The sequence below is a fragment of the Oratosquilla oratoria genome, chromosome 20, assembly GCF_046742065.1.
Source record: "Oratosquilla oratoria isolate Oo_2021 chromosome 20, ASM4674206v1, whole genome shotgun sequence".
NCBI classification, from domain to species: domain Eukaryota; kingdom Metazoa; phylum Arthropoda; class Malacostraca; order Stomatopoda; family Squillidae; genus Oratosquilla; species Oratosquilla oratoria.
The window spans coordinates 25,182,355-25,201,932 of NC_134796.1; the positions used below are offsets into that span (position 1 = coordinate 25,182,355).

The window sequence follows — 19,578 nt, forward strand, 5'->3', positions numbered from 1 at the left end:
AAGAAACACAAGAGGACATGGAAAGAAAATAAAAAAACATAGCTATAGAAGAGAACTGAAGAAAAACAGTTTTCCTCATAGAGTTTTGGACACTTGGAACAAACTGGACAATGAAATAGTATGCGCAAAAACCATTCATGAGTTTAAAAACAAACTAGACACTGCAAGATACAAAGGCGGGACAACACGAGCATAGCTCCCCTTCCCGCAAAATACAACTAGGTAAATACAACTAGGTAAAATACATGCATACACATATACACACACACACAATGACATGCGTCACGACGTCCGCTAACTCCGACCTCACGTAGAAATCGGGGGCACGAGCGAGCATCGCAACTTGTGGGGGTCAGGTGAGAGGTGAGAGGTCAGGTCGATTGTTGACGGGACGATAATTGCTTAATGCGCAGATCTGGGTCACCGTGACCTGCTGGAATAGAAAAAAAAGAGCGGCAGACTTGGGCAGTGCATGACAGTTTCTCCATGAATACAACCATGAAATGGACCTGAAGTGTTCAATATACTAATACTTATAGATTAAAGACTTTTTTAAGTATCGTTTGAATGATGATAAACATTTTGTCTTGGGTAAATCCTTTTCCAGTTTATTCCATGTGTTAACACCTATAATAGATAAGCATTGGCTTTTTTGGTTGTTCTGTATTGAGTTTTAAAGAAGTCGTTTGTTTGCCTAGTCGCATAGCGAGTTTCGTAAGTTGAGTAAAATTTCAATATGTTTTGATTCATGTGTTTATTGTAGATTTGGTGCATAACAATGGCAGTTTTGTACTTTATTAAGTCATTGAATTTGAGTAGATTTAGTTTTTTAAATAAATTATTTGTATGTTCCAAACGACCTACATTGCAGATTATACGCAGTGCCCTTTTTTGAGAGGTAATTATGCGTTGAAGATTAGTTTGATAAGTATTACCCCAAATTTCTGAACAATAGTTTAAGTATGGTAGTAGTAGACTACAATAAATGGTACGTAGGGTATTTTCATTGAGGATATTTCTCATTTTATGCATAATTCCTAAAGTTTTGGATATCTTATTTATCACGTGATTTATATGATGTTTCCAATTAAGTTGATCGTCTAAATACACGCCTAGGAATTTACTGACGGACGCTTTTTCAATAATTTCGTTGTTTATTTTGATCGGCTTAGTACTTTCATTATTTTTGTAGAAAAGCAGGTAGTTAGTTTTTGATACGTTTAAGGATAGCTTATTGGCTGAAAACCAGTTGGATAGTTGACATAATCCTTCATTAATTGTCTTGATCAGTTTGTCGGAATTTGTATCGGAGCATAGAATGGTGGTATCGTCGGCGAACAGTATAAATTTCATAAGGTTGGATACATTTGTAATGTCATTAATGTATAGTAAGAATAGTTTGGGTCCTAGAACTGAACCTTGAGGTACTCCGCATGTAACTGGTAGAATGTGTGATCTTTCTTCCTCAATGGCCACATATTGTTTCCTGTTTTTTAGATAACTTTTTAACCAGTCATTAACTTTACCTCTTAGCCCATAGTATTCGGCCTTTCGAATTAGGATTTCATGATTTACTGTGTCAAATGCCTTTTTAAGATCAATAAATATGCCGGCTGTCTTTTTCTTTTGTTCTATATTGTTAGTTATCTCTTCAATTAATTCCATTACTGCTGTAGACGTTGAAAGATTTCGTTGAAATCCATATTGACTATGGTAAATGACGTCATTTTTTTTAGAAATGAGTCAAGGCGAATTGTGAATAACTTTTCAAGAATTTTGGAAAACTGTGGTAATAGTGAAATTGGTCTATAGTTATTATAACTTGATTTGTCGGCTGATTTGAATATCGGTATTACTTTTGCTATTTTCATTGCATCTGGAAATATCCCTTCAAATGATTTATTGCATATTGTCAGAAAATGATCTTTGATGATAGGCATAATTTGTTTTATGAGGTTCATATTGATTCCTGTGCAATTGAGTGATTTCTTGTTCTGCATTGATTTTACTGTGTTCATAAGTTCGTTTTCCGTGACGGGTTTTAAAAACATAGTGTTATTTATTCGGTGTTTCAAAAATGTCTCGTAAGTTTGATGTGTTGTCTTTATTTGTTTCGCGAGGTTAAGTCCTACATGGGAGAAAAATTCATTAAATTCGTTTGCCACTTCTTTTTTAGTTTTTCCTTTTTTAATAATGTCTATGAATTCATTGGTGTTATTAATTTTGTGCCTAGTTAAGTTGTTTATTACTTCCCATGTCTTTTTTATATTACCTTTATAACCTTCAAGCAGTGTGTCATAGTATTTTTTTTCACAGTTGCGTAAAATTGTTGTAAGTTTGTTTTTGTACACTTCGTATTTGTTTTCGTCTGTCAAGGACTTGCTTTGAATTGATTTCTTGTAAAGTTGGTTTTTCTTTCGACACGCGTTCTTAAGACCGTTTGTAAACCATGGTTTTGAGTTTACGTTACGTGGTTTTATTTCTACTTCTCTTTCTGGGCAGCATTTGTTTACATTACTCATGATAATGCTTACAAATTCGTTATATGATAGATTGGCATTTTCTGACTCGTAAACCTGATCCCAATTTTCTTCTTTTAAGCATTGATTTAATTTTGCAATATCTTTTTCGTCAATTTTACGTTTAAGTACAATTCTGGGTTTTGTTATGCATTGCATTTCTTTTGGACTGATAGTGAATACCGGTAGATGGTCACTTATATCACTTATTAAGATACCACTATGAATCTCGGAGTTTACAATATTGGTGAAAATGTTATCTATCAATGTTTCACTTGTATTTGTTATTCGGGTTGGTTTATTTATCAAAGGATATATACCTAAAGAGAAAATCATATCTGTAAAGTGTCTTGTTTGTTCATGAGTCTCATACTTAAGTAAATCTATGTTGAAGTCACCACAGAGATATAGATTTTTATTTCTAAATGGAGTTATGATTTCTTCAAGCATATTTGTGAACTCATTGATGTTTGTGCCTGGCTTTCTGTAAATACTTGTTATGACGGTATTCTTTTTAGTTTTACTGAAAATCTCAACAGCTACGCAATCAAATAGGTTTTCATACGAATTAGTGGATTGATTTATTAGTTTGCATGAAATTGATTTTTTTATGAAGATAGAGACTCCGCCGCCTTTTTGGATCTGTCTATTAGCACTGTAAGGAGTATAGTCTTGTAAGAAGTTTACTAGACATCCTGGGTCAATCCATGTTTCGCTTATCACTATAACGTCAAAGCTTTTATTGAGTAACTTGAGATAACAGTCAATTTTCTGATAATTGGCATTTAGGCTCCTTGCATTGATGTGAATTAGTGTGAAACCATCAATATCATGAAATACCGTGTCAAATTGTGTATCACTATAGTAATCGCTGTCTTTTGTTAATTTTGAGTAAAAATTTAATTCGAGGTCAATTTGGGTATTATTGTGATTAAATATCGAAAATTCCTTTTCTGATATTTTGTCTATTTCTTTATACTTCTTAATGGCGGTATATACATCTGGGTTTTTTGATGCGAGATTTGGCGCGGAAAACAAAATATTAATTTCTGTGTTTGAGATGGCATGATAGGGAAATGTTTTTGAGCAGTCTAGGCAGAACCAGTTATTGAAAATATTGGGGTTATTTTTGGCAGTATTTACGGGTATATTTGCACACATGAGATGATATAAATGTTTGCATAATGTACATTTGAGGTGATTGGTAGGGACAAGGGTATGGCATGAAGAACAGTTTTTTGATATGTTTGTTTTAGTTTTTGTGTTAGTTGTAGTGTTCATGGTTATGTTTGTGTTAGAAGATTAAGGAATGTGAACTATTGAAATTCAACTAATTGTTCAAGATTACTTACTTGATGTACTTTTTCATCCTTGCACTTGATATACACCTTGCAGTCTCTTGTCCATGTCGAGATGATCTTCCCTTGTTTCCTCATGTCGCGTGCTGTTTTGGCAATCTCTCCGGTTCGTTTTGTCAGGTGTTCATTCACGTAGATGCCCGTCCCCTTCAATTTCTTGGCGTTTTTCAGCACGTTCACCTTCGACTTTCTTGAAACGAATCTCACGATCACATTTTGGGTACCGTCCTGTTTTCTTTTTCCCAGTGTATGGCAAGCTGATATATCTGTGTCTCTGATCTGTATTCCCTTGTTACTTAGAGAATGGATCACTTGATTTTCTACAATGTTCTGACCACTGTTATCTGCACTATAGTCGGAGTCACCTTTCACAGCTTCCGAATACGTTTTCACAATCTTTAAACCACTGATGATTATATCTTCTCTCCTCGTGTACTGCTCTAGGTCTTCCACTCTAGCTTGGAGATTAACTACAGTCGATTTGAGATATTGTATCTCCTGCCTTTGTTGTTTAACTATCTCTTTCAACTCGCTTAGGAACTGTTGGTCTTCTTTCCTTGCTTGCATCAGGAACTGTCTGTCCTCTTCTCTTGCTTTCACAAGACTCTCCACCATATCTTCAAGTTTCTTGGAGCTGTTGCTGTTTCTGGTATGTGCCATGTTGAATTACTTTCTCGTCGGGAGCGCTGAGCGGAGGGTGTGAACGGCACGAGAGTCAGAGAAAGAGAAAGTTGCCTCATTTTAGCTCTGTTTTTACTGCTGAACTGCTGGCAGTCAGCAACGCCCTCAAATTTGTTTTTAATTCTGTTCCATGTAATAAGAACGTCGTTATTTTCACAGACTCCATGAGCATTGTATCCTCTCTAAATACATTATTACCTCGTCACTTTTTAATCCAAGAAACACAGGACTGGTTGATTCTCATTAACAACAGAAAGAAAATAAAAGTAAACATTTGCTGGGTGCCATCCCATGTGGGTATCACTGGAAATGAACAGGCCAATGCTGCAGCCAAAGCCGCCACTAGGCTCAAACATAAACAGACCAAAAGATCCCACATACAGACTTCAAACAAGTAATTCATCATTATACAATGGAAAAGTGGCAAGAACAATGGACAAGGCTGGACGGTAGTTACAAGTTAAAAGAGATTCACCCCTTGGTGAACCCTTGGAAGTGTCCTTCTTTGGACAGAAGGTCAAGTATTGTTCTAACAAGATTGAGAATTGGCCATTCCTACATTACCCATAAATTTTTTATGGCAAGTGGAGCAGAAAGGCTGGCCCCCCAATGCCCCACTTGCCAAGTAGTTTTTACAATAAAACACATTTTAATTCAGTGCCCTGCATTCTCTAATAAGCGCAGGCAGGGCAAATTTTTTAACAAATTTATCTTTTAAACAAATTTTAGGGGAGGAAGCTCATGTGAAGAATGTTGTAAAGTTTTTGAAAGACATCGGTTTATTTTATGAAATTTAAGATTGTGTATACGAGTGCTTGTGAGTGTATGTTGTTGTGATGTGTCTTTGTGAATGTTTATTGTTTTTACTGTTTTACTTGAATTTTTATCTATATGAGATAAATATGCGCTGAATGGCCTACCAGCTCCGGCGCTTGGCCTTCAAGCCAAAAAATTTCATAAATCTATACATCAAAGTTAGGAAACACACAAAAGAGCATATACAAGAGATGAAAAAGCAACAGCACAAAATAGAATTACAAATATATTTGGTCATGGTCAAATTACATATAATCCACAATAAACTTTCACCAAGGTACTCAGGTCCATTTAAGATAATTGATTTTACAGGTGTAAATAAATACAAGATCTTACACTTAGAAACTAGGGAGGAGTCAATTAGAGATGTGGGTGATTTAAAAAGAACTAGGATAGAATTTGAGGATGATAAATGTGACACTGAGGATTGTAAAACACAATGTACAGTATTATTTTTGTTTAAAAAAAGTCCAGAAAAGTCCAGAGGACTATCAGGAGTATGTATATAACACCCTGTATGAACTATGTATCAATCCTGATCATTTTTACAGAGCCTGGATTTATAATAATTGTTGATATGTATGGTGCATGCCCCAGATGGGAGACCTGAGCTGCTTGGACCTGTTGTGTGTCAGACATATGTGCTACCTGAAACCTTTGTCAATCATGAAGACCTGGAGCCTTTGTCAGTAGTGACAATCTGGAGCCTTGCCATTATATAAAAAAATGCCATTAAATATTGAAAAATATTTTTTTTGTGTTCTGTAAAGCATTGAAAATTCTTATGTAGCTTCACCAGTATGTGTCCTAGACAAAAAGTTATTTGTTAAACCAAGTTGAAGTCAGTTGGATATACTATCTCAATTTTGGCAAGTATGAAAGATCTCAATTCTACAATATTCTTTAAGGAACGGAAATCTGTCCAGTAACTCGGGCTAATACAAATTAGCTTGGTAAGTTGGGTAAAAGACTAACTAGCATCTCTTGAGTTGATGATGCGCTCGGGCTCAGAACTTACCGGCCCAAGTTGTTATCTATAATTGTAAGAATTCAAAGTAATTCAAATTCTTAAAGGAACGGAAAACTGTCCAGTAACTCGGGCTAATACGTATTAGCTTGGTAGAGGTAAAAGTCTACGGTGTGCATTACGTCTCTTACCTTCATTTATGCATGTGTCTTAGGTGAAATCTGTGATGAGCCCGAGTGACGTTGATGACCTGGAGTCGCCTCTGATATATATACAGTATATATATATATATATATATGTAATATAAATATATATATATATTTATAATATATATAAGTAAATAAGATAAATAGGTAAAGTTAAATAATAAGCAAACAGATATATAATAAACATTAATCAAGGAAATAAAAAATAAATAACATAAATGGCAGGCATTACAGCATCTTGTTTAGGTGTTATCTAAATGAATCTTAAATCTTCAACCTGAACTACATTGCACTGCCTCTGCAGGAAGTTTATTCCATTCTTTAGCAACATAGTTGGCAAAGTTGTTTCTACCCATTTCCAAATCAAATGTATTTCCTGGCAGTTTAAGACCATTATTTCTTGTCAGATTCTCAGTGTGAAAATTTGGTCAGTTTTGATGTCGATTCCCTTTAGAATCTTAAAGACCTGTGTCGAGTCACCTGAGTTTATGCTTTTTTAGGGAAAACAGATTCATGTCTTTTAGTCGATTTTTGTGTGATTTATTTTTGATATTTGGAATCAGTTTTGTGGCTTGCTGTTGTACTTTTTCCATTATGTCAATGTATTTAATGAGATTTAGTGACCATACGAAAACAGCATTTTCCAAATGTGGACAAACTAACGATTTATATAGCTTGTTAATGAGAGATGTACTTTTGAAGTCAAAAGATCGAGCAATCATTCCTAGAATTTTATTTGCTTTCTCAGAGGCTGAAATATACTGTTTAGGTGATTTGAGATTGTTACTGATAATTACGTCGAGATCCTTTTCACTATCCACTTTTGTTAATGAATTTCCAAATAACTTGTAATCATACTGTTATTTTTACCTGTGCATAACCTTGTATTCACTTGTGTTAAATTTCATTAGCCACTTTTCAGACCATTGCTGTAGTTTATCAAAATCTCCTTGAATATCTAATTGGTTTAAGTGATCATTTGCCATTCTACACAGTTTTGTACCATCAGCAAATATGGAGACGATGTATTTCAGTCCATGGTCTATATTATTTATATACATACATATACCAAGGTTTTTCCCCCTTACAAGGGAGGTAGCCAAAAAGGAAAGGCATAAAATCATTCCCACCCATTTCATCCCTGAATACATTCCACACCCGTCCACCCTCCCTCTCATCTCAGCACCTCCTGGATGACGGGTCACCCCTGCACCTTGTCCACTGCCCTGGTTCAGAAGCGGTGTCGCAAGACATAGCACATCCACAGCAAGGCTGCTTCATTAAATCGGCGACCCCGCCCTCTCTGTCCCTCCATGCATAAAAGGAGAAGACATGGAGAAATCCGTTCGGGCTGCGTCAAATTTTGCTCACACATACTACCTCACCCCCCATCCCCCCGCCCATTCCACCTCATGCATCACAACATCATCCATATACAACCATTCTCCATTCACCCCTGTCTTCTGTCTTCTCCCGTTCTTCCTCAACAGACATTCCCCTCTTCCCCAAAGCCTCCTTCACCCCATCCATCCACCTCATCCTAGGACGTCCCCTCATGTTCACTCCCTCCACATCTGCCTTCCATACCTCTTTTACTAGTCTTTCTTCACTCATTCTTTCCATGTGTCCAAACCATCCTAATATTCTTTCATCAACCCTATCTCCCAACTCCCTTTCCACCCCCATTCTCCTCCTCACCTCCTCATTTCTCACTCTATCTAGCCTAGTAACCCCCATCATACTTCTCAGACACCTCATCTCAAACACATTCAAACTCCTTCTCTCTTCCTCTCTTATGTTCTATATTTCTGCCCCATATAGTGCTGTTGGCACACTCACTCCTTCATACAGTCTCCTCTTAGCATCCATTCCCAAATGTCTATTCCTCATTACACTCTTTAATCCACCAAGGCATTTACTCACTTCTCTCAATCTACATTCTACCTCCACCTTTTCCCGCCACATTTGCACCCAAGTATCTAAAACCATCCACTTCCTCCAGTCGCTCTCTCTTAATGCTCACTTCCAGTCTACTGCCACTTTCACCCCTTGTACATCTCATCACCTTACTTTTACCCACATTTATCTTTAGCTTTCTTCTATCATTTACTCTCCCAAACTCTGTTACCAACTTCCTCAATCCCTCCTCCGATCCTGCCACAAGCGCAGTGTTGTCAGCAAACAACAGCTGGCTCACCTCCCACTTTTCTCCATTTTCTTTAACCATCTCCAATCCCTGACCCACTACCCTTGCATTTACCTCTCGCACTACCCCATCCATGCATAAGTTGAACCGCCAGGGCGACATAACGCATCCTTGACGAAGTCCCATCTTTACCTTGAACCACTCACTCTCTCCATTTCTAATCCTGACACAAGCTCTACTACTCTCATAAAAACTCTTGACAGCTCCTAGAAGCTTTCCTCCTATCCCATATGTCTGCATAACCTCCCACAGTGCCTTTCTGTCTACCCTATTGTAAGCCTTTTCCAGATCCATAAAAGCCCAAAAAACATCCTTCCCCTTTCCTATAGCTTTCTCACATATTTGTGTTACTACAAAGATCTGATCTACACAACCTCTACCTGTCCTAAATCCACACTGTTCCTCACCAATTACTCCCTCTGTTCCTCTCCTAATCCTCTCAAGATCCTCCCATAAGCCTTCCCAACTACACTTAACAAGCTAATCCCTCTGAAACTACTACATTCACACTTGTCCCCTTTTCCCTTGTAAAGTGGAACTATACAGGCACTCCTCCAGTCCTCCGGCACTCTACCCTCTCTCCAGCAAACATTAAATAACCTCACCAACCAGTCCACCATCACTGTAACTCCTTTTTTTAGACATTCTGCATGGCATCCATCCAGACCAGGTGCCTAAATTATCTAAATTATTTATATATACTATGAATAGAAAAGGCCTAAGAATGGAACCCTGAGGAACTCTACTCATAACATTTTTCCATCTAGAAGTTTTGCCATTTAGAACAAATCTCTGTTTTTGATCATTGAACCAATTACTAGTCCAATTTAATAGGCTACCACTTATTCCGTGTGAAGCTCATTTAGTAAGTGGTTTTTCATTGGGGATGGTATCAAAAGTTTTTGCAAAATATAGATATATTAAATCTGTATTGTTTCTGAAAGAAAGAATATTAGGATGGTTTGGACACATGGAAAGAATGAGTGAAGAAAGACTAGTAAAAGAGGTGTGGAAGGCAGATGTAGAGGGAGTGAACATGAGGGGACGTCCTAGGATGAGGTGGATGGATGGGGTGAAGGGGGCTTTGGGGAAGAGGGGAATGTCTGTTGAGGAAGGACGGGAGAGGACAGAAGACAGGGGTGAATGGAGAATGGTGGTATATGGATGATGTTGTGATTGCATGAGGTGGAATGGGCGGGGGGATGGGGGGTGAGGTAGTATGTGTGAGCAAAATTTGACGCAGCCTGAAGGGATTTCTCCCCGTCCTCTCCTTTTATGCAATGGGGGGACGGAGAGGGGGGGTCGCCGATTTAATAAAGCGGCCTTGCTGTGGATGTGCTGTGTCTTGCGACACTGCTTCTGACCCAGGGCTGTGGACAAGGTGCAGGGATGACCCGTCATTCAGGAGGTACTAAGATAAGAGGGAGGGTGGAGGGGTGTGGAGTGTATTCAGGGATGGAATGGGTGGGAATGATTTTATGCCTTTTTCTTTTTGGCTACCCCCCTTGTAAGGGGGAAAAGCCTTGGTATATGTATGTATGTATGTATTGTTTCTTGTGTCATGTTTTGAGATGACTGTGTTGTAGAATTCGAGTAAGTCACACAAGAAGATTTCTGTCTGAATCCATGCTGACTATCCTTTATCAAACAGTTACTTTCTAAATGCTGTTCAATAGCATCTCTGATGATAGTTTCCATAATTTTTCCTACAATTGAAGTTGATCTTATAGGCCTGTAGTTATTTGGATTCTTTTCATCACCTTTTTGGAATATGGGAGTAATGTTGGCTAGCTTCCATTCTCTTGGGACATCTCTGGATATGGTGGATTTCTTGAAAATAATTCCTAATGGAACAACAATCTCATTTTTCATTTCCTTTAAGATTTTTGGATGCCAACCGTCAGACCCTGGTGTTTTATTAACTTTGAGTTTTTCTATACATTTTTTAATTTTTTCTTTTGTTATATTTACCATAGTAACTTCACTCTAGACTTTTCACAGGTTTCACTTTGAGGTGATTTGTTTACAAATACTGAGCTAAAGAAATTGTTTAGAATATCACACATTCCTTCATTTGAATATTCAAGTTGACTGTCTGCAGATAATAGTGGGCCAATGTGATTCCTAATAAAATTTTTATCTCTAATGTCACCATGGAATTCTTTAGGATTCTCTTTGGATTTATCAGTAATATCCATTTTGTATTTTCCTTTTTGTTATGTTATTGTCTTTTTTATATCTCTTTGTATTATTACATAACTTTGATAGTCATTAGGTGCACCTGAGCACTTGTATTTCTTATAAGGCTGTCTCTTTTTTAGCAATACTTTTTTTTTTTTTTTTTTTTTTTTTTTTTTTTTTTTAAATTTTTTTTTTTTTTTTTTTTTTTTTTTTTTTTTTTTTTCCCAAGCCATTTTGGGCAAGCCTGATTTTGGGGGTTGTCTGTCCTTAAATGGCATGTAAGTATGAATCATCTTGGTAAGTATATTTTGAAATATTTCCCACATCTGATCTACAGGTCTTTCTACCAATCTGTAAACTGAAGCTTCTGATGTAGTCCTATGAACTGAGCTTTACTGAAATCCCGAAGTATCAAACGGCTCGTCGTTTTTGTTAATTTAAGAAACCCATCGCGGTGGTTGTTGTTTGGATGGGAAGCGATGTAAGCTGCTTCAGTTATTTTTCCTCTTTTCAGAGGAAGTCCTTTTGGCAGCACCTCTATTCTGTCCCAGTCCGGTAAGTGGCCATGAGTATCTACATGAACCACTAGCGAGTTTGATACTTGGTGTGCCTTGACGTCATTCCTGTGCTCAACTGTCCGTTTTTTAATACCTCTGCTGGTTTCTCCGTAATAGCTCATAGGACAGTTTTCACATGGTATCTTGTAGACAGGAGTTGCTAAGATAAGAGGGAGGGTGGAGGGGTGTGGAGTGTATTCAGGGATGGAATGGGTGGGAATGATTTTATGCCTTTTCCTTTTTGGGTACCTCCCTCGTAAGGGGGGAAAAGCCTTGGTATATGTATGTATGTATCTTGTAGACAATACTATTTTCTTCCCTGTTGGTCATGACTTTGTTCTGGTTCTTAACAATGTCTCCTATTTTCATTCCCATGCTGATCACAATCTTGACACCGGCTCTAGTGAGCAACTGCCCCAACTCGCCTGAGTGGCTCGAGTTTGGCATAGACAAATACCCCCTGCTATCATTTTCAGTCACATCTCATCTGTTCCTTATGCTTCTTTCTGCTATCTTTAAAGCCTTTTCTCTAAGTCGGTGCAACAGCCCTTTCGGATAACCGAGTTTGGTGAAAACGTTGAAAATGTAATCTATTTCATATTTAATAAATTCTTCACTGCCAATATAGTATGCTCTCAGGAAGAGCCCTATGACCACTCCAGTCTTTATTCTCTCATTATGCCTGGAATAGTAGTGAATTATGTCGTCTTTATTGGTACTTTTTCTATGAACCGAGAATGCAGTCTTGTTATCTTTCCTCCAGATGACGGTGTCAATGAAGGCCAATTTGTTATCTGTCTTGTGTTCCACAGTGAACTGGATATTTCGTTCAACATTATTTAACCTCTTCAGTTTGTTGTCCAAATTGGTGTTCTTGGGGGCAATAACTAAGACATCATCCACATATGGAAACCAGGAGGTGTTTCGACCCATTATTTTTACAAAATGATCTCTCTCTAAAACTTCCATATAGAGGGATGCTAAAACAGCACTGAGGGGGCTTCCCATCACATGGCCTCTACATTGGTTGTATTCCTCTCTGTTGAAAACAAAGGGACCAAATCTCACACACAGCGATATCAGTTTTAAGAAATCTACCTTTCCTACAGGTAGAGCCTTGTCATCCATATCTCTAACTGCCTCTCTTCCTGCTTTTAACACCCCATCCAAAGAAACATTCATGAATGAGGCTGTGACGTCAAATGAGGCCATAATTTTTCCTGAAATATCCATATCCTTTAATTTGTGAATGAGGTCATTAGAATTTTTCAGGTGGGCGCTACTTATTAATCCCAGTCTGTTGGATAGGAGTTTCACCAAACACTTGGCTAACCTATGCGGAGCACTACTTATGCCTGAAGTGATGGGTCTCATCGGGATGTTGGGCTTGTGGGTTGGAAACCAGCAGAGGTATTAAAAACAGACAGTTGAGCACAGGAATGACGTCAAGGCACACCAAGTATCAAACTCGCTAGTGGTTCATGTAGATACTCATAGCCACTTACCAGACTGGGACAGAATAGAAGTGCTGCAGAAAGGACATCCTATGACTGGAATTAATAAGTAGCGCCCACTTGAAAATTTCTAATGACCTCATTCACAAATTAAAGGATATGGATATTTCAGGAAAAATTATGGCCTCATTTGACGTCACAGCCTTATTCACGAATGTCTCTTTGGAAGGGGCGTTAAAAGCAGGAAGAGAGGTAGTTAGAGATATGGATGATGAGGCTCTACCTGTAGGAAAGGTAGATTTCTTAAAACTGATCTCGCTATGTGTGAGATTTGGTCCCTTTGTTTTCAACAGAGAGGAATACAACCAATGTAGAGGCCTTGTGATGGGAAGCCCCCTCAGTGCTGTTTTAGCATCCCTCTATATGGAAGTTTTAGAGAGAGATCATTTTGTAAAAATAATGGGTCGAAACAACTCCTGGTTTCCATATGTGGATGATGTCTTAGTCATTGCCCCCAAGAACACCAATTTGGACAACAAACTGAAGAGGTTAAATAATGTTGAATGAAATATCCAGTTCACTGTGGAACACAAGACAGATAACAAATTGGCTTTCATTGACACCGTCATCTGGAGGAAAGATAACAAGACTGCATTCTCGGTTCATAGAAAAAGTACCAATAAAGACGAAATAATTCACTACTATTCCAGCCATACATACATATACCAAGGCTTTTTCCCCCTTACAAGGGAGGTAGCCAAAAAGGAAAAGGCATAGAATCATTCCCACCCATTCCATCCCTGAATACACTCCACACCCCTCCACCCTCCCTCTTATCTTAACACCTCCTGGATGACGGGTCATCCCTGCACCTTGTCCACTGCCCTGGGTCAGAAGCAGTGTCGCAAGACACAGCACATCCACAGCAAGGCCGCTTCATTAAATCGGCGACCCCCCCTCTCCATCCCCCCATACATATGCTCACACATACTACCTCACCCCCCATTTCACCTCATGCATCACAACATCATCCATATACAACCATTCTCCACTCACCCCTGTCTTCCATCCTCTCCCATCCTTCCTCAACAGACATTCCCCTCTTCCCCAAAGCCCCCTTCACCCCATCCATCCACCTCATCCTAGGACGTCCCCTCATGTTCACTCCCTCCACATCTGCCTTTCATACCTCTTTTTACTAGTCTTTCTTCACTCATTCTTTCCATGTGTCCAAACCATCCTAATACTCTTTCATCAACCCTATCTCCCAACTCCCTTTCCACCCCCATTCTTCTCCTCAACACCTCATTTCTCACTCTATCTAGCCTAGTAACCCCCATCATACTTCTCAGACACCTCATCTCAAACACATTCAAACTCCTTCTCTCTTCCTCTCTTATGTTCCATGTTTCTGCCCCATACAGTGCTGTTGGCACAATCACTCCTTCATACAGTCTCCTCTTAGCATCCATTCCCAAATGTCTATTCCTCATTACACTCTTTAATCCACCAAGGCATTTACTCGCTTCTCTCAATCTACATTCTATCTCCACCTTCACTCCACCTTTTCCTGCCACATTTGCACCCAAATATCTAAAACTATCCATTTCCTCCAGTCGCTCTCCCTTAATGCTCACTTCCAGTCTACTGCCACTTTCACCCCTTGTACATCTCATCACCTTACTTTTACCCACATTTATCTTTAGCTTTCTTCTATCACATACTCTCCCAAACTCTGCCACCAACTTCCTCAATCCCTCCTCCGATCCTGCCACAAGTGCAGTGTCGTCAGCAAACAACAGCTGGCTCACCTCCCACTTTTCTCCATTTTCTTTAACCATCTCCAATCCCTGACCCACTACCCTTGCATTTACCTCTCGCACTACCCCATCCATGTATAAGTTGAACAGCCAGGGCGACATAACGCATCCTTGACGGAGTCCCACCTTTACCTCAAACCACTCACTCTCTCCATTTCTAATCCTGACACAAGCTCTACTACTCTCATAAAAACTCTTGACAGCTCCTAGAAGCTTTCCTCCTATCCCATATATCTGCATAACCTCCCACAGTGCCTTTCTGTCTACCCTATTGTAAGCCTTTTCCAGATCCATAAAAGCCCAAAAAACATCCTCCACCTTTCCTATAGCTTTCTCACATATTTGTCTTACCACAAAGATCTGCTCTACACAACCTCCACCCGTCCTAAATCCACACTGTTCCTCACCAATTACTCCCTCTGTTCCTCTCCTAATCCTCTCAATCAAGATCCTCCCATAAGCCTTCCCAACTACACTTAACAAGCTAATCCCTCTGAAACTACTACATTCACACTTGTCCCCTTTTCCCTTGTAAAGTGGAACTATACAGGCACTCCTCCAGTCCTCTGGTACTCTACCCTCTCTCCAGCAAACATTAAATAACCTCACCAGCCATAATGAGAGAATAAAGACTGGAGTGGTCATAGGGTTCTTCCTGAGAGCATACCGCATTGGCAGTGAAGAATTTATTAAAGATGAAATAGATTACATTTTCAACGTTTTCACCAAACTCTGTTATCCGGAAGGGCTGCTGCACCGACTTAGAGAAAAGGCTTTAAAGATAGCAGAAAGAATCATAAGGAACAGAGGAGATGCGACTGAAAATGATAGCAGGGGGTATTTGTCCATGCCAAACTCGAGCCACTCAGGCAAGTTGGGGCAGTTGCTCACTGGAGCCGGTGTCAAGATTGTGATCAGCATGGGAATGAAAATAGGAGACCTTGTTAAGAACCAGAACAAAGTCATGGCCAAGAGGGAAGAAAATAGTATTGTCTACAAGATACCATGTGAAAACTGTCCTATGAGCTACTACGGAGAAACCAGCAGAGGTATAAAAAAGCGGACAGTTGAACACAGGAATGACGTCAAGGCACACCGAGTATCAAACTCGCTAGTGATTCATGTAGATACTCATGGCCACTTACCAGACTGGGACAGAATAGAGGTGCTGTAGAAAGGACTTCCTATGAAAAGAAGAAAAATAACTGAAGCAGCTTACATCGCTTCCCATCCAAACAACAACCACCGCGATGGGTTTGTCAAATTAACAAAAATGACAAGCCATTTGATACTTCACGAGGCAGAATGGAGGAGGACAAGAGGTCAGGTCAATCATGGCGGAACGCGGAGAGCTTTGGCGGGTATTTAGAGTGTGAATTGTTTGAAGGTGTACGTACTCTGAAGAAGTCCTGGTAAGGACGAAACGTCAGAATTCCTAACGGTTCCCTGTGTTTATCTCACCACCCATCCACTCATGATTATTTCTTTTTGACTTGGATTTCAACATCATGCATAACATTATAATTTTGTTCTTTATTGACACCTTGCTCTATATTGACATTGGTCCTTCATTGACATTCAGTGCCTCATGGACATTTGCACCATCACAGACATCTGGTCCCTCAGTCATCTGATCTCTCATGTACTCCTTGTCCCACACCGGCCACTCATTGTTCATTGATCATTCTGTCCGGCATCACTTCCTAAAATGATATTTTGTCCTCCATTGACATTATATCCTACCATGATATTTTGTCCTCCACTATCATTACATCCAATCATAATATTTTGTTCTTCATTGACATTACATCCTTATTTGATATTTTGTCCTCTACTGACATTATATCCTAAAATTATTATTGCTATGCCCTACTCTGTTATTCCCAATACATTCTGTTTCCCCTTCCCATTGGGTTTCTACCCCAAAAAAGGAAGAAGTTCATTACAAAATCCCACAACGAGGTTTGAAAGAATATCTTTGCCTCTGCGAGTAAGGTGGATCCAGTCAGAAGCATAAAGGTCATGATGCCTGGAAAAGAGATACCAAGGATCAAGAAAGTTTTATCCCAGTTGTGTGCACAATTGTGATATCCTCTCATTGATCCCTATGGCTCTACTGTTCCAACACAAGCCACCATAGATCCTTGGAAGGATCCCACAGACTACGTGACAGCTCCCATGTTCCTTCATCTCCTGGGGGAGGACCTTGTAATTCTGAACAAGTTCCTCTGATCTCACCCTACCCACATTGTTACTTCCCATGTAAACAGTTGTAACCATGTTCATCTGCCTTTGCTCCCTCATGGTCTGGGTACAATTGGCGATCCCACGGCCCAGTTGACATACAAGCTTGCAACGTTGTTTAGTCTTCTGCTGAAGGATATCGTCATAGCCTCACACCATGGAGTCCCCCACCACCAAGAACTCCTAATTTCCAGGCACCTTATTTTCCAGCAGAGCAAAACAATTGGCCAGAGCTAGTGGTTGCTCCACAGGGTACCTGCTTACTGATTGCAGGCACAACAAATGGGACCCTGCAGAGCACCACTCACTCATGGCAGTACCAGAAGTGGAAGAGGTGGAGCGCTCTTTGGGTTATGGGAAGGATTCACTCTTCTCACAGAACACACTCTTGAGAAGACAAATTTCCTCTTCACATATCCTGAGACAGTCCTCCCGGTTCACACAACCTTCATAAACCATTTCACTCCTTCGGCAATACAAATGGCAAAGAGAAAATATAATTCAACAAAAGAAATAAAAGCAGTCACTAAAACTAAATACACAAAGCTTACTCTGCTTACCTTATATTATTACCTTTGGAGTACAGTAATAGTCTACTGTTTTTATTCTAAATTACTAGAACACTACACTTTATCTTATACCTGTATTTCTATAACACTATACATATACAATTACAAAAACACAATGCAATCACTTGTCACTATTTGAAGATGTACTTTAAATTTCACAGGAAGTGATAAATTTAACAAGAGGTATTTGCTAGCTGGTTTCTCGGCAGCAAATGAGTTCACTAACTGAGGTCTCAGAGCAGACTGAGTTCACTAGCTGAGGTCTCTGAGAATGCCTCCACCAATCAAAAGGGTGCTACTGATGATGGAAAAACTAGAGAAAAGACAAGAAGAAATGGCTAATCTGCATACACAACTTTATAAAAAGAAAAAAAAAAAAATCTTTAGCAGCTCTAGCTACATAAAACCCTAGTTCTGTCCTTAATCTTCTTGGGCCCCCTAAACACCGAGGCACCAGGCCTTTGCCACTCCCCACCCCACCCCCACCCCAATCTCTTGTCAGGCTTTTGCTTTCTTGTTAAATCTCTTTGGTATTTGAGAATAATACTTAACTACACTTCCACAACAACTAAGAAAACAAAGACAAATTAAAAACTATACAAAGTAGAGCAATGAGAATAATTACAGGAAGTACCAACACTGCCCCAGAAAAGCATACACACACAGAAACCAAAATTCTTCCATAAAGTCTATTTATCCATCTATATACCAATAGGCTTTTTCCCCTTAATAAGGGAGGTAGCCAGCCAGGACATGCGCCCGCCCCACTCCCATACGTCATCCATTTGCCTTTTATCTGAGCTCTTTAGCTCTTTGTGGATGAAAGGTCACCCCTGTCCCCTACCCCCTGTTGGGGTCATAAACAATGCAGCAAGACACAGCACATCCACAGCAGGGCCAGCTGCTTCATTTTACCCACCCTCCTTATCCCCTCATGCATAAATAGAGAAAATGAGGAATCAGAATCCCATAGTTCTTAACCCTACTCACCCATCTCATTACTTCACATAAGTACAACCCACTAAATTCAGTAAAAAAAAAATATATATATATATATATATATATACCAGCAGTACATCAAGCAATCCATTGCCCCAAGTCTCCTTTCCAAGAGACCCATGACTCCCAAGTAACTGGAAATGGCTTCTGATGGGCCCAAATGTCACCCATTGAAGAAATATTGTGTTGTGTGGAAATTATTAGTGTGGAGCAATGTATGATGAAGTGTTTAGTATCCCCTATATGATAGTTCCATTTGGGGCAGTTTGATTCTGTGGCCAAGCCTATTCTATATTGGTACTGTCTTAAAGCTGGGTGGTGTCCCAAACAGAAGCATGTTAGTATGGTTCTTGCTTATCTCCAGAGGAATTTTTCTGTGGGATTGCTGTTAGGGTTAGGGAGGTTATTGAATTTGATTCTCTATCTTGAAGAGCTTGTTTCTATGATCTAGATGTATTTTGTGGTACTGGTGGTAAGTTGTACGAGTATATGTTTGTGTAGTATGCAACTGATGGATGAAATTTGTAACTTTCCACTCAGTGAAAGTTGAGCCAGCAGATACAGGCACATCTCGGCTTACGTCATTTCAACATATGTCATTTTCAAAGATATGTCGGTTTTCAAAAATAATATATGGAAAAATAAAATTCAAGTTGTCGTTATACTTGACTTTATGTTGGTTAGCCAATGATAATGGAATCGCATAAACGCCAAAAAACACTTCAAGCACATAAATTCATGTTACAATAAATAAGAATAAAAGCATGTAAAATGATATTAAGATTCAGTAACTGCTAAAATACATACATACATATACCAAGGCTTTTACCCCCTTCCAAGGGAGGTAGCCAAAAAGGGAAAGGCATAAAAACACTCCCACCCATTTCATCCCTAAATACACTCCACACCCCTCCCACCCTTCCTCTCATCTGAGCACCTCCTGGATGACGGGTCATCCCTGCACCCTGCCCACCGCCCTGGGTCAGAAGCAGTGTCGCAAG

At 39.3% G+C, this 19,578-nt stretch overlaps 2 protein-coding genes across 4 annotated transcripts in view; one reads left to right on the top strand and one right to left on the bottom strand.

Moving 5' to 3' along the window:
• The window catches only part of LOC143036412 (uncharacterized), a 362,560-nt gene that overhangs the window by 333,643 nt on the left and 9,339 nt on the right, over positions 1-19,578 (top strand). The window lies entirely within an intron of this gene.
• Positions 269-4,591, bottom strand: LOC143036410 (uncharacterized). Its single transcript, XM_076203744.1, has 2 exons — positions 3,872-4,591; positions 269-430 (listed from the first exon to the last, which is right to left on the bottom strand). The coding sequence occupies exons 1-2, from the start codon at positions 4,535-4,537 to the stop codon at positions 353-355; spliced, it is 744 nt and encodes a 247-aa protein (XP_076059859.1). The 5' UTR covers positions 4,538-4,591; the 3' UTR covers positions 269-352.